The 16,628-nt window shown below is 39.2% G+C and overlaps 1 protein-coding gene across 2 annotated transcripts; it reads left to right on the plus strand.

Annotated features, from left to right (window-relative positions):
• Nucleotides 1–204: 204 nt before the first annotated feature.
• On the plus strand, nt 205–16,628 carry LOC132113825 (synaptopodin-like). Of its 2 annotated transcripts, XM_059521841.1 has the most exons (5): nt 205–222; nt 1,737–1,874; nt 4,815–6,094; nt 11,334–13,264; nt 15,637–16,628. In XM_059521841.1, the coding sequence occupies exons 3-5, from the start codon at nt 5,899–5,901 to the stop codon at nt 16,372–16,374; spliced, it is 2,865 nt and encodes a 954-aa protein (XP_059377824.1). In that variant the 5' UTR covers nt 205–222; nt 1,737–1,874; nt 4,815–5,898; the 3' UTR covers nt 16,375–16,628. The 2 variants fall into 2 exon arrangements, 1 of the variants encoding a protein (XP_059377824.1); XR_009425216.1 differs by lacking the exons at nt 205–222; nt 1,737–1,874; nt 4,815–6,094; nt 15,637–16,628 and adding an exon at nt 8,489–8,937 and having other exon boundaries at nt 11,334–11,461.

Here is a 16,628-nt window from a genome sequence, read left to right on the forward strand (position 1 = left end):
AAGAGGGGGACGGAAAGGTTCACTTACAGGCTATGTATGACTCCAATCAAATAACTACTCTGCTATGGCCTTCTCTCAGTAACAGACAACAGGCTCAAAAGAGGAGAATGTAAACCAGAACACTTAAGAAATTCTACACACTCTTCAGAAGAAAAGCCCAGATTTGGTGGAATGTGCTTCCTCCACTGGTCCATTCAGCCACACAAGGATACAGATGCTACAGTGAGACATGCATACACACTTCTAGACGTACACAGACACAGCTGCCCTTTTAGAAAGTCACGCTAGACTGCTGAAAGAACAAATGTAATGACAGGCTGACTAGCTGTAAAGAGGGCAGAAAAACAAATATGTTAGCAGTGGCAGGAGGGATAGAATGAAGGAGTAAAAGAGAGAAAAGAAGAGAAATGGCCTGTTTTACACTGGGGAGTTGGCATTCATACTGGTGTGCATAATTTGAAAATCACTGGCAAACTATTTTAATGAACTATGATTTTAGAAATATTGCAATGGTATGCAAAATATCATTCTTCCTAGGATTTACAGGAAGTAAAACACAGAATAATAATAGTAAAAAAATTTAATTACCATTAGCATTCCACTAGTTAAATAAGGTAGCACACTGACTAAATTATTCGTTTTCCCCTATAAACAGTTCAGCTTAATGGTTCACTTCAAAGGTCAACTACTCATTTCAAAGATTTGTCAATTTTGAAACTTTGAAAGACATGCTTTGAGATTCCTAGAAACGTTTTCTCTCAGAATTTGCATATGGGTCAGGCTGCATGATTAATTGCACTGATTTTAATCATTTTAATAGTTAAAATATTTTTTATATTAATATTATTCATTTATTAATTGTTATTATTTAATTGCATTGTTTTTTGATACTTCTCATAATAGGTATGAACCAGTTTTTGCCGTCAAAGCCTTTATTTTGGGTACGATCGAGACGGTGGTCTGAATATGGCTGACGGCCCCAAATATCACCCAGGTATTACATTTCAAAACAGAAGTATATATTAGATGGGCTTACAAAGGAGCTCCATGTTTCAGACAAGAACGATTTCCTGTGAGTGTTATTTCAGTTGTGAGACAGCACTTAGAGATGATATAGATCAGAGCTAGTTTACACAGTTGCATACAACACTGACCTATCCCCCTAAAATTACCTTTAAACATGCTCTGAAGTCTGTAATCTAGCCAAAGTATTTGTCCTGCCACAGATACCTTGTTTTCCATCTCGCATGTGTTTTCTCAGACAGACATCTCTGTCAGGAGATCAGTGGACTTCAAATCCCATTCCATTGAGACTTTAAGTGTCTTACTTTGCTTCAACATGCAATTCAAGAATCATTGCGGGGGGGGGGACTCTCCATGTCTGTGAAACCAATCTGCGAGGCCCTTTTGTGTTACACTTTACTCTTCTCAAGAGAAAACACTCAACGCTGGTTAATTTTATAACTCATAGCAATCAGAAACAATCACATATTGGCAGTTTTATAGCATGCATAGGCTGAGTATGTTTTTATTCCCTTGTCCGGTGTAAAAATTTGAGCGGGACAAAGAGCAAAGTGCACACTGATCCCCAAACACCCCTACTTTAAATATGAAAATATATAATGGTATAATGTGTTCAGTATGCATGCTTGAAGGAAACCATATGAAGAAGGCAGACAAAGAACTCTCTGTGTTCCAACTCCTGCTCGTCCACACCCCCTTTTCTCTTCTTTCAGGCTGCTGGAGAGAAAGAGAGAGCGAGAGCGATAGCATGACTCCATGTGAGACAGGGGGAGGTGAACGCAAGGAGGACCTGAAAAGGGGCTGTACAAACTAGCCATAACATACACACACCGAAGCACTTTGGAGTACAGGTGAGTCTACCATCAGCTCCAAACTTTCACTGAGTTTCTCTTGGCGTTCTGTTATCATTGAACAGCTTTATCACCTGTTGAATCGCAAACTGCATCCTAGAAGAACCTACTGCATGAGGTAACCAGCTGCAACCTGGAGGAATGTTTTTGAAGTTGATCTTTCTAAATATTTGGGTTGAATAATTGAGGATGTTAACTTCATTCTCCTCCCGGTGGAGGGATAATCTAACTGGTGATGGGCTTCATGTGTTCCCTGTTTGGCTCGCCTTTTATCTTGCCTGCGTGTGGCTCTTGTGATGATAAATTTGAGCTGCATGCAGTAACAGTAGAATGAATATCTGGTGCTGGAGTTTCTTAGTGACAGTAATGACTTATACATTAGGCAGGGGTTCTGTTTAGCAGAGACGTCATGCTGAGCATCTGTCACTGATCTTTGGCGGCATAATTTGCAGGACTTCTTAAGTCGCAGCATTTTAATGGTACTGAAGTTTTATCTGCTATTTGGATCTGCTAGATAAGTTTTTAGTTTTGGAGTAATTGCTCTGTCAGAGTCCAAAAAGACTAGTTTTTCTATTTTATATGTGCTTATGGCTCTTTAATGAGCCATTTAAAATTAAATTAAAACATTTACAGTATTTGCACTTTATCCCAAAGCACCTGGTTTTGTTATTTTTGTCTTCTCACTGATTTTCTGTAGACTTTGTCAAGTCACCTTTATAGAGCATTCTATACAATAAATATATCAGAAAATAACAGAATCAGTGGACTTCAAAAATAAGACAAATTCTGCTGTAAAGCAGGTATAAAATAAGACAGTAGTTTTATCATTATTTCTCTCAGAGAATGCCGATTGTAGAGTCCAACCCCCAAATTATTTTTAGGCCACTTACAGGTGCTTTATCAAGGATCTTGCAGGGCTGTAATGGATCTGGAAGATTAGAGAGACCTGTAGGACCCCGGAGGTCTATCAAAACGCTGTGTCTGTTATGCACACTATTACTGCTCATATTATGCACTGTAAAGGATACAGCCCAAAACACACACAAATACTATCTCCCAGTACCTGTATCCGGTGCCTCGGGACTGATAACGTTTGGAATGTGATCGGTAGAGCTCAGTCCAGCTCATTAGATTGGTGTATGAGCTCAAGAATGCCCTCACTGGATTGGAATGACTCATAAATCAAATAATGGCAAATCATTAGAGTTATGTGAAAGAGCCATGAAGGTAGGCTGGAAAGTTAATGTTGTAATATAAATACCAGGAAAGTGAAATCAGATAAGATAAGCATACTTTGACACTTTAAGACTCATAAAGATTTATAATTATACAAAATTCCCCCCCCTAGGAAATCCAAAAAATATGCCCTGTAGTTCAAAATGCTCTGTGACGCATGAGCTTTCAACCTTCTTTCAACCAGATTTCAGCCTTCAAGATGTTTTGGCATGCCAAAGAATTAGTTGATTGCTATTTAGCTGGTAATTTTATAACAACATTCAAGAATGCATGTAAAAAAATAAATAAAATAAAAAACTGAAAAGATGGAGATGAAGAATGATAGTCTAAGCTTCCCTGATGTACGGTTAAGTGAGATGTGACATGCTTAATGTAAGAAATTAAATGGAAGATTCTTTACATTAAACAACTTACAAAAGTCTGAGGAACAACATCTAAATATATCCAGAGCAATGTATCCTGAGTTAAAAAATTATCTTTATTGCCTAGTATGAAATATTGAAGTATTTAATATTTATCTGCCAGTGTGGCAAAAACGAAAATGTATTTGTGAGAGCATCATCAGAGGTCACATTACTCAAAAGCATTACAAAACAAAGCAACTTCTCTTTATGTTTCGTCCAAAGCAGAGAGCTTGTGAGAGGCTTTTGTGGACAAGAGTGTTTGTTTTGTTGAGTTGATTGTCTTTATTTGTGGAGGAGGGCATGGAGGGCATGAACAGTGGGTGTTGTTTTTGTGGCCATTTTGAGTTAACTGTTGGAGTGGTCGGGACGTTAACTCCCAAACATAAATGCACAGGGGCAAACTAATCGCTGGAAAAGTGAAACAGGCCACTCATTTGTCATAGGTGTTATTAGTTAAAACAGTGTTTGAAAGTGGGTGATGAAGACTAATGGGGTCTTATTACCTCATGTGACCCGTGGCCTTGTAGCCTACAGGATATGAGAGAGACTGCAGTCAGCTGACAGGGTGATTCAGTGCTACTGAGACTAGACTATGCTATTTGTACAACTGCCAATTAACACACTGTCCTGTTTCAGCATGCAACTTACAAGTCATCCGAGAGCATGCATAAACTCACATTTGAGTCAAAGCCTTTCCTATTACAGAAGATTCCTTAATTGACGAAACTGACAGATATTTAGATATTACAGATACTTTACAAACACACACACACACACACACACACACACACACACACACACACACACACACACACACACACACACACACACACACACACACACACACTTTCTCTGCCAAAAAAACAAAGTCTTTCTACTTTGTTTTTTTGGCATATGCTTCACATGTTCTAGCTTTGAAAAATATTGACCTTCCTTCCTTTTATAGTGCGTTTTGTAAAATAAAAATTCCTAATTGGGCAAAACCTGTTCCTTTCATTATCATGTCTCCTTGATATTAGGAGGAAAATGAGATATGCATTGTTTCAACTTCACATGTAGGAAATGCAGTTCATCACTGATTTGACTGATTTGACAATGGGTGGGGTGTCATTTTCACAAATGATATCAAGTGCACAGAGGAAATAACCCTCCTTCAAAACAGAGGAATATTTCCTTCATGTGGTTTCTCAATTCAGTTAGTTCAGATTGCAAATGTTTTGTAGGATATTATTTATTTTTTATAAGTGCATTTTAGTATATATTTTGAATGACAGTCTACTCTACACCTTATATGTTTCAGGAAGCAGCAGTTGAGAGGAAGATTACTGACTCATTGTACCCTGGCAGCAGTGGAGGTTCATCCAGTGTCCTTTTATTTCAACTACACAACTAGAGGTTAAGACATTAAGCCTTGTCTGGATATACCATATACTTGCCCGAGGAGTCTTTTTGGATCTAATCTGAAACAAGCAAATTAACTATGTCACTGTGATGGTGGGTTAGAGATCATATCAAGAAGCTTAAGCCACCCAGAGAGACTCGATCAGTAATACAGGGATAAAAGATGAAAACTACAGAAACTATTTGTTTAAAATCCAAACATATGGACTGAGCACAATAAAGCTTTCCTTGAAAGTTCAGTGATTACAATAGCCGCAGTCAGAACATTTGGACAACCTTTCAGCTGAATGTGTTTTTTCATGTGCTAATGAAACGACAGGAAAGCACCAAACACTCCCCTTCATCTTAACATTGTTGAAACATTTTGAGAGCAAGGGCTATGCATGCCTTTAAAGAAACAGCCTGCCTCGGGGAGATTGCAATAAACTCGAGGGACATGTTTTGGTGACTTTGACTAAAAAAAAAAACAACAACAAAAAAAACCCGAATATCTGGATATGACATCGAAAACAGACACAAATAGAACCAAAGACAGACTTCCAGCCTTTGCTGCATTGCCAAGGAGTATATCCCAGTTGTGAAAATTTTCTTGGCACTTTTCCATGGGAAGTGATCCAGAGTGCATTGAGAAGTACCTCCAGGGAGGGCTTGTTAAGAGTTTGAAAAATATTGTGTGGATTGAAAGCAAAAGTACATTTTTCAGCTCATCTCTGGGCGGTAGCGTGTCTACTCCGAAGGATTACTGTGAAGAAAATGTCCAGCAAAATGTAGAGCTTTAGTTTAACTTTGATCCTGATTGTTTCTTCACAATTCGGGAAAAATAAAACAGTCAGTGGATCCCGAAACCATCTCTTACAAGCCAAACTTACACCTCAGCTGAGTAAAAGAACGCTTTTGTCATACCTAGGCAAGCGTGCCGGCAAACAGGGGGCTCAGCGAAAGAAGAGAGTATCTTAGGCAAGGACGAAGTGAGACAGGCTGGGATGGAGTGCAAGCATGAGCCTGCTAGAAGAGGGGACTGCTGCGGTGGGCCTACCACTACAACACCCTCCACCCTCAACAAGACAGGAGCAAACACATCCCTAGAGAGGCACAGTACTAACATATTGGGGAAGGATGATCACTGTGGGGTCAAAGCAATGCCAGGCTTGACGTCCTGCCAGATGGAGCGGAAAACAAGTAAATATCTTCTTCCATATCTTGTTTAAAGCTTTGAATCTGAAGAACATGATATATTATAGTATATTACAGGCTGCTTTATAATACAGAATGCAAAAATATTTTTGCTATTATATAAGGGTTTCCCATACTGCGGTTTGGGATTTGATTGAAAAGCTAATAATTAAAATATTTCATAATTGCGCAAATATATAATTTAAATGGATAAGTGAGTCAGTTCAAATTTCTAGTTTTTAAAAGTATAAAGTTAAAAAGCTAATAATTAAAACGAACTAATAAAAATAACATTAAAGCAACTAAACTAAAACACTTGCAGTTGTATTAGTTTCCCTGGACATGATGTGATCATAAACCAACGTCAGAGAACTTGTTATTGTTGTTCAATTATTTGAATATTTATAAAGTAAATATTTTAGATCAAAGGGTTGGGATTGCCTGTATTATATGATTAAAAATAGAGAAGATAAGGTGCGATGACAGATGTGAAACTAGCAAAACAATGTAGGAAATTGGTTGCAATGGTTGCAAATTGGGACAATGGTTAATTATATAGTTTAGTTTAATTATACAGTGTCTAATTACTGCAAAACGTGCAGAATGTTGTGATTGACCAATCAGAGTTAAGTATTCAATAGTGTCATGTAACACATTTAAATCGATACACGAGTCAAGACAAATGTATTCTTTAAAAGCTGAATGCTTTTACAGACGGAGAGACATAAGAACCATCAGATAGATAGACTGATGTAGCTGCTATCCCCAGACATCAGTTCTTAATAAACCCTCAGTGACACGTTTGTTTCCTCACAGACACTGATGAGCCGTACTGTAATAGCTCTTTAGTTCATACCCACTGACCGTAATGCTCAAGTTGTGGATAATGTTATCTGGAAAAAATGCATAATAAGGTTTGCAGATGACTAGGCACCCATTGCAAGTGCAGTAAGCGACAGTTCACACCAGTGACTGTGAGACTGAGGGGTTTTAAAAGCCCTGCTGATGAGAATTCAGACCCATTTCAGATGGTCCAAAACTGCTTTTGCAGAATTTAAGAGGTTGCTGTGGTGTTCTTACAGCTTTGGAGTGTGTAAAATGGGGAGAGAGGAGGAGGTGGAAAGGCTGAGATGGAACAGCTAATTCAGTCATGGTTTCATACCGTTCCTAGGAAGAGATGCTGAATAAATGTCAGCATTTTCTCTCTTTTTCTTTTATTCTCTCTCTCCTTGTATGGGATTGATGTCTCCACACAGCAGCATGATTTCAGGAGATTCAGAATGTTATCCTTTTCTTTCTTGCATTTCCAGATGCTGATAGCATGAAATTGGAAAATGATACAATGTGGTCCAAAAAGTCTGAGAGCAGTTTTTTTTTCTTCCAAGAATGTTTTAGGATTAGTACAATTGAAAATAATTAAATTAAATTTAATTAATTAAATTTTACAGTTTTTAGGTTGTTAATCAAACTTTGACCTTTTTTTTTTTGGTTGAACCTGAACCGTTTTGTACAAACAGTCAGCACCAGATTGCATTTTGGATCTTTTCAAATCATGCTGGAGATCATCAGGTTTTAGACCTACTTGTAATGAGGTAGCAGAGTAAGAAGTGTCTCCTCGTACAGGTTTTGTGGACAGTGATGTGTAATTGCACATTCATGGTTTGAAAGTTCTTAAAACCTCTCTGATCTCATCACTCCACACTTGCACACATTTCCTAGAGGAAAACTGTCATTTATTTCCCTGAATTCCTTGGTTTGACTAAGTTCTCATCTTTCCCTTTATGTTGATGATAAGTTAAGCATGTGGGTTATGATTCAGGTAGGATGGATCAGCTAAGCAAGCAAACTCTGTGGTCTAAACTGAACTCCACCCTTGAGCCTCAGGTGTCCATCCAACCAAGTGAGCGTGTTTGCTGGACGACTCTCTCCCCTGACACCCAATCCTCTGAAAGAGCTGACACACTGATTCTATACATGACACTAATGAAATGTGGCCACTTAATTTGGTGTGAAACAGAATGTGCGAACTTAGAGATTCTGTACGTGATTATTTAAGTTCATCCAAGGACGTAGAAGTCATACATTTGAATCGTTCCTAAATCCATGTTCTCTGGTAAGGAAAACGGGTTACTAGTTTATTGAAAATTTTTAATGTTTTCATTATTTGCTCACCCTCATGTAGTTTGAAACCCATGTGATTTTCTTTCTTCTGTAGAACACAAATAAAGATGTTTGGGACTGACAGCCTCAGTCACCATTCTCTTTCATTGCATATTTTCCCATTAAATGAAAGTGAATGGTGACTGAGGCTGTCATTCTGCTTCTACTGCAGTGTTCCACATCAGAAAGAAAAGGGTTTCAGGATCATAAAGTTTTGGAACGTGAGGTTGATACATAATATATACTTAAGAGTGTTGAACTACAGCTTTAAAATAACACTGCTAGAGAAAACATTTGTCTTATTTGACTTTTGGCTCAAAACATAGTTTCAGACTAGCCCTTGTGACAACCTCCCCGCGTGACAGCTATAACTCCGCTCTCCAGATCTAATCTGTGTCCCGGTTCTTCGTTGTTGAATATGGAGTGTACCAAACGTCTGCCAGGAACATTGTACAGCATAGCCATCCTTTAAAAAAAGCAAAAAGGAAGCGCAAACCTTGTCGAGTGCCCCAGCCTGCCCGCCTCATACTCGATGCGCATTTGGAGAGCGCGAGAGATCATCATTCGCAACGACACGAAATCCGATCCAGGCTCGCGCTGCTAAAGGGGGAGTGTAGCAAACACATGAAGTTAAATTAGAAAAGCTCGAGAAGCAGCAACAAAAGAGACTGTATGCAGAGTTGATTAAGGTAAGAGAAGCTTAATTTGACACGGTCCTTCTGAAACTTAAAAAAAAAAAAACCGCTTAGATTTGTGAAAAGCATGTGCTGAAGTCATGGTTAAGTTTTGAGGTTTGATGACATAGATCGTTTAAATTATATAATGTAATGCATCTTCTTTAAAGAGAGCAATATTTTACAGTGAATGCCTGCTGTTTTAAAAGGACCATACTGGTTGCCAGCCACTTTGAGTTGTCTTTAGGCATAGACAGACAATAGGCAGAAAGTTTTTGAATGAAGGAATGAAGTTTGTTTTCATTGTGACAAGTGACAAATTGCTCTTTGTGGATTTCAGACAAGTAATTTTTTTGTTTAAACTGTAAAAAAAAGTAAAAAAAATAAAATAATAATTGTATAATCTAAAATGTGGTAACATCTAAATTAGGCTATTTAATGTGACCAAATTAACATTATAATTATTATTTATTTATTTTTTTTGCACATTACCACACTTTATTGTGTATTTATTAAAAAGTAGAGAGCAGTCTGTTAGTAGAGCCATAACTGTATTAAATTAACTTGTATTCAGGTCTGGCTCTGATATGACAGGGAAATTTATAAAACAATAAGGAAGAAATTAAAACTGCATCAGGTTAATTTGTAATTAATTAATGTTTTTTTATTTAGTATTATTATTTTTTTTATAAATCTTCTCGAAAGTACTTTGGCTGGTTTGAAAACATGCACATTAAATAAAATTAAAAAAGGGAAAAAAAATTAAATTAAAAGACAAATTAAGAGAAAAGCTGCATGTATGTTTTTATAATTATCGGATTTTGTCCCCCCCCCCCCCAATTTTTTAAAACACTGTAAAGATGAATGTCTGTAAAGAAGGAAAATGTAAAGCTTTTTATCACAGTGCTAGAGGTTGTGTTGCATGGCCTGACTAAATAAAGAGGCGTTTTTGCTGGTGGAATGAAAGGCAGATGCACATTATTCATGCTCCATTATAATTTTATGCCATGTGATATAAAAGCTCCTTTGAGTCTGGCAAACTTGCACATAAAACAAACGGGATGGTTTCACTACTTTTTTTAACCCCTCTGGCAAGACAAAGATCTACCTTAGATAGAGAAAAAACACTCAACAAATTGTTTTCAGGTTTGCTGCCAAGTCTGAGTTTGAGGATAAAAGCTAAGAACTACCTCAGGGAAACTTGAAGTGGTTAATTATTCAAAGGTCTATTAGGGAAACAGATTGTGTTTATGTTGCACAGGTTAACCACACTTATATTAAGAGAGTCAAGCCGTTCAGTCAGTGATGTAATAGTTAACAGTCTGTTCTTCAGGTTGTAATGTTCTGATATAAGATGTTTGAGGGTTTGTGTTTTAAAAGTTCTGTTCCTTTCATTCTTTTGCAGGCAGAATTTTCAAACACACTTTGATGCCACAGTATATCACTGTAGGTCAAAGTTTAAGCATTTAAATGTAGACTTTGTCTCGTAAGTGATGATGGAAAGGCTAACTGTCGACATATAAACCAATGGCTCCTGTGCCTCAGAGAGATTTCTCAAGGCATGCTGCAGTCTCAAGCAGGAAATTTTCTTGGCTGTTGAGGAATGCTAAGGGAGGGACTAGAGCCCATGGTGAAGGAAATACTTTCTGCAGCTCAGAATGGAGCTTTTTAGCCCAGTCAATAAACCTTTTCCATTTTCAACAAATACATGACTGATTTAACATCCATCTTTGCCAAACTATGGGTAGAACTGCAAATATCAGCATTACAATTTATTTACAGGAGGTTTTTAGGACTATAAATGTGTGAAAGCATTGTACGGTCTACAAAAGTTTGCCCGCAGGCTCTGTGAATCATAGCAAACTGTGAAAAGAATAATGACCACAAATCCTTGAACTTTATATGTCGTCATTTCTTTTATAAGTCTGTGCGCAAAAAATAACTAATATGATTCATCTTTTTAACAGGGTGACTCATGAAAGCTAGAATTACTTGAAAGACACATAATACTCTTGACTTTTAAATAATTATACTCCTATTTGAGCACATTGCTACTTTAGCTGAAACTTAAAAAGCATCCAAATGATTGTGACAGCAATGGTGAGATCATGAAATAAAATACAAAGCAGGCTAATATTCGCCAAAACCTGTACAATTATTCTGTCTAATAAAAAGGCATGAGATATTAAATGCTGCACCCTTTGTTTGTTAAGCTGAAACAATAAAGTGCATTTAAAATAACCCTCCTAAGTCTTGTGAATACTTGGTGGGTTGTGCTATATTTTAAAATTATAACCTGGGTCGAGCAATGCTATGTGAACTGAAAAGCACTGCAAATCGCATAGCTGTGAATGTGTTATATAATTTAAAATTTCTCTTGTGTTGATTGTTGTGTTTTTCTACCATTACAGACCTCAGCAGAAGTACCAGTTTGTCAGAGAAGGAGCTGAAGGAGGCACGGACCAAGAGTCAGATCATTGCTGCTCAGCTCCAGGCCAATTCCAACTCTAAAGGCGTCCAACTTTTCAACCGGCGCAGACAGAGAGTAAATGCTTTCACACTCGTAAGCGTCGGAGGAGGGGGAGTGGAGGCATCCAAGAATGTAATTGACTCATCTTTTGAACGTCCACGGCCGTGGGACAAACATCACTCGACTGAGGACCAGGACAAAGAGTTGTATCGTAGAAACCTCACGTGGATGGCTGGCAGGATCTGCAGTACTGGGAGTGACATGGAAGATGCTTGTGAGGTTACACGGGAGGATGTAGCAGAAGAAAGTGGCCAAGATAGACACTTTCTCCCTGTGAATGAGAAGGATGAGGAGCTCTCAGAAGACCTCACAGAGCATGTGAAGGATGAGGTTAGTCTTAGAAGTGATAATACCCCTGCTGTTATGGACAGAACTGGTCAAGATGAAGCAGTAGACAAAGGAGCACATAATAAAGAAATCCCAAATGGATACAGTGTACAATGCAATGGAAAAGCAGATAAGACAGTGACTAAACAGCCCACCATCATGAACAGAACAGCTCGCCCATTTTTCTCCCCAACAACAGTAGGATCCTCTGAAGTTACAAGTCCAGTCATGAACATACCTCCAGCCCCAACTTATGACTCTACAACACAATTTGAACCTTCAACTCACCCAGTGCACCCAAGACCTGTTTTCTCTCCACCTCCACCTCCACCTTCATATCCAACTCCTCCTCTCCCCAGCTACTCCATCCCTCCTCCACCTAACACAGCCCATGCTCCCTCTTCTCATCCTTCTTCTTACTACATCCGCCCATATGCCCCCAGGCCTAAATTTGTCCCTAACCTCTTGAGTGAGAAGAGATCCATCACTCCCATCAGATCGGGCATCCTTGACGAGGGCCTGGCTCACCGAGCGACCCGCAAGTCGATGTTCACATTTCAGGAGAAGCCAAAAGTGGCTCCGAATCCTGAACTCCTGTCCATGGTGCAGTGTGCAGATGAAAAGAAGAAAAAACCCCAGCCTGATGCAGGGCAGGAAGAGGAGTTGCTGGCTCTCGGGGCTGAAGCCTCAAACTTCTTGGCCAAGGATGAGGATATTCACGAGGAAGCTGCAGTGCCGGAGTGGGCATCAAGTTTGAAAAGCTCCAGAACACGTGCCAGGATAGAGCACAAGCCGGAGCAAGCCCTGACCGATACTCAAGGAAAAGGAGCTGAACTGTTTGCCAAACGCCAGTCGAGGATGGAAAGGTATGTCCATGACAGCAAGGACCCGAGATCTCTCTCTCCTACCATGTCCTTGCCTCCTTCATGGGTGTATCCATCCAACATGCCCGGTCGAGTGAAGGCCATAGTAAACTCCTCCAATATAAGTACACAAATTTCAAAAACACTTCAAGCTCAGCAGACAACTCAGAAAAAGATTGTCCCTGCCAAAACGCCAGTACCTGTTCCGGCTCCACCTCCGGAAATACCCTTGGAGAATGGCTGCACTAAAATAGAGATGGAGCTGTCCAAACATCAGCCATACCAGCTCAACTCATCCCTCTTCATCTTTAACCCAATGAAAGATCCCTACAGCACTCTTCCCAGAGCCGCCCCAGCTCCTAAATCTGTTGTGACTTCTCACTCCTACTCCAGACAATCATCCCTTCCAACAAGCCCGTTGCCATCACCGTACAGCCCATCTGCCGCCTGTCGGTCAGCCCATTGCTTTTCGCCTCCTTTGACCCCTCTTAATCCCATCACAACAGGCTGTGTCAGTTCCCCAGTGTCACCTTTAGCTCCGGAACGTGTGGCTTCACCTCGCTCTGGCGTCCAAGCTCCACGTCCTACGTTCTCCACCAAAAAAGCTGGTATCAGCCCACAGGTGTGGAAACCCTCTTCATTTTTTTAAACCTTTCAATTTCTGCTCTTCTTTACTTTATGTACTCTTCAGACCAAAGTATAGTGGAAGTAAAGTAAAAGGGACACATTTCAGATTGACTGAGTCAGATTGACTCAGATTGACAAGAGAGCAGTAAGGTACAAAAAAGTAGCTCTGCAGGAAACGTGAAATCTAGCACTCTTGGTCATGTCTGTTTGTTTCTTGATTTTTTTTTTGTTTTGTTTTACAAGTGGAAGAAATAAATGTCAGATCCACCATTTGTCTATAAAACTGACTTAAATTGTAATTCATGAACTGGCCATAAATCGAACCTTACTTATTTTTTAATGAAGACATTGTAATTTAATGCAGCTTTGAGTTTAGAACTACAGTTTATTCATTTTTGTGCTGATGCCAGATGTATTTTAGGTAAAAGACCAGTGTGTCATTTTCCAACGCTTGCCTCCAAGTTTTCAGGTTGGAGTTGGTACAAGCTCATAAGGAGTTGAGCAGATGGTGTTTTGCATTTTATGATGTACCAAATACAATTTGATATGAGTAGGATGATATGAGAGCCTCTTCCTATTATGACACATGTACTGTTCTTTATCTTAATTAGTTCTGTGTGCCTTTCTTTGATTTATAGTTACAGTCCACAACTTGCGTACTGCACAACAGTATGTAGTTAATGTAGTGTGCGTAACCTCCTGTATGAGCTACTACAGGCATCTGATTAATCAAAGCCATCATTTAGTTGAATGAAGTCATTCTAGCTTATTTCATCACCACATACCCTGCCTATTTTTATGCTGATTGTTTCCAAACAAATTGTTTCATTCTGGCTTCTTCTCTTTCAAATGATTTTGTCTACTCTGTTTCATTAAAGCAATGAAACACACAGTATTTTCTGTCTCTGGTTTTCCTACTTTATTATCGTCTTCTGTTGACTAATTTTCTGAATTTCCTGTTTGCATTTCTTCTTCTATTTTCAGCATCTCCTCTAATCAGTTTCAGTTTTTGTTAGTGTCTTCAGTGATAAGAATCCCAGGCTGGCTTTTCCGTTCTTATACACGTTTTTATACATGTGTACTAACAAATCAAAGATATGTATATCAGAGCCACCCGCTGCGTTGTGCTCTGAGCCAAAATGAAATTAGAAACTTTTTTTAACACTGACTGAATCTGTATGTGCTCTGCACATTCCTGGCTTGCCCTCTGAAAACGCACATCTGAGCCAAAACAGGCCCCTATGAGCTTGAGCTTTAGGCTCTTGGCCTGACCTCTGGCCTCCTTCATGCTTGGAAAAACACATTTTCTGGAGCTGAAAACATACCCAGCAGTCTCAGCAGTGCAAATCTATATCTCAGTAAAGGTTAGTGTTCTTGGCAGCATGTATGCAAGCGATCTGAAGATGGCATGATATCCTGGTGTGCTGGGAAACTACTTAGACATGGGACACGAATAAACAACTCTATGTAATCACAGGGTGTATGAGAAGGCCTGATATCGATAACATCACATCTGAAGTTGCATGCAGTGCTGCAGGAAATGTTTTAGATGTTTCAGTGGCATTTAAAGGCTAATCTTAACAAAACATGTGCACAGTACCTTGCATGAACTTGGAAAGCTTGGATTTTTGAATGGTTATTGAACAGGATTGTTCTGTTACTCTTGTACCTTAAGTGTGATGATAAATGTGTTCCCGTGCATTTAATCAGATTTTTAGGGTAGTCATGATTTCCAGCATTATCTGCCTAGTAAAAGTAAAAGTGACTCTCTTGTATAATAAAGTTTAGCTGTTATATATATATAGCTAACATATTTTGTTTGTAAAAAAAATCTTGAAATTTGATCATTTTAATTTGACCTAAAAGTCACCTTTTTTTGTAAAGATTGTTTTAGAGCAGCTTCATAGTAATAAACAAGAACAGAATCAATGATGCAAACTTTAAATGTGGGACAAATAAAAATTCTGCTGTAAAACAGTTATATAATAATACATATTATAAAATATGTAAAAATATATAATACGTTAAAGAAATATATATATTATAAAATTAAATACTTAAAAATTATAAATCTAAACATTTCTATTAAATAAAATAATAATAAATTCTATAAATTTAAATATAAAATTATAAAAATAATATAAACTGATGAATTACAATTTATTTCTGTTGAGGTCAGTAAGAATCTTGACAAAGCTAAAAGAAATCTGAACTATGGCAAACAGAAAAATCCTTACTGTTGAGCCCTGTTAATATTCAGTGTGTGCATTTGCTAGTGTATTTAGTGATATAGAGACACTAAATTAAAGTGATGTATCACCTCTAAAAGTAATCTTTTCTTATCTTTTTTTGTCTTATTAAAATAAGGAGGAAACCCCGGCACCAATCAATAGCCCTGACTCCACCACCCCAACCTCCAGGACGCCCAACTTCACTAGACGCTTCACAAGCCCTGAGGTGCCGTCCAGTACTGTCTGGTCCCCCAGCAGCCCTCTAGTGACCTCTACATCATCCAGCCCAATCTACAAGCCCACACCCATCTCCCCCTCACCCCGACCCATCCACAAGCCCGTCACAACCTGCCCTTCCCCAAGCCCTCTCCGCAAGCCCATTGCAACCACTGCATCTCCGGGTACCATCTTCAAGCCGACCGCCACCTCTCCTGTGTCTCCACACTGGGAACCCAGGTGCCAGTCCCCAGCTGTCAGCCAGGACACCAAAGCCAACCACCGCATTTTGGCCAAAAACATCATCAATGCCGCCAAGCGAAAAAACAGCCCATCTCCCGGGGCACTGAGCAGCCGCAGTCTACCCATCTCCCTTGTGAGCGGCAGGATCATGCCTTACGAACACAAACCAGTCAGTCCATTTCAGCCACGGATGCTGGGGGCTCAATCGCCCACTCTTAACAGTCCCTCTCCCACCCGCATGATCCACTCTCCGGTGCAGTTGTACAACACCCGCTCGCTGACTGACTCTGATGTCTCTGTCGAGTCTGAGGATTCAGGTCTGCGCTCTCCTGGAGTGCGCAGCTACAATACCTGTCCCCGCGGCTGGACCGGCAGTCTGCAGGTGAAGAGGGGAGGCGTGCCTGAAGATCTGTAGGAAGCACTTAGGGATGATTTATACTTCAGCCTGATTTCGTTGTAGACCAAAGTGTCCCTTAAATATTGAATGTAAAGCATTATGGATTTTTCAGTACATTGCATATAGTACATATGTCACTATGTTGACTGTGTGATGGAATCTGTTCGTGTTAAAGAAATACATTGTCGTTCAAAAGTTTGGATCAGTAAGTTGTTGTTGTTGTTTTTCTCAGCAAGGACACATTAAAATGTTTAAAGTGATTAAATTAAAAA

This window comes from Carassius carassius, chromosome 33 (genome assembly GCF_963082965.1).
Source record: "Carassius carassius chromosome 33, fCarCar2.1, whole genome shotgun sequence".
NCBI lineage: Eukaryota > Metazoa > Chordata > Actinopteri > Cypriniformes > Cyprinidae > Carassius > Carassius carassius.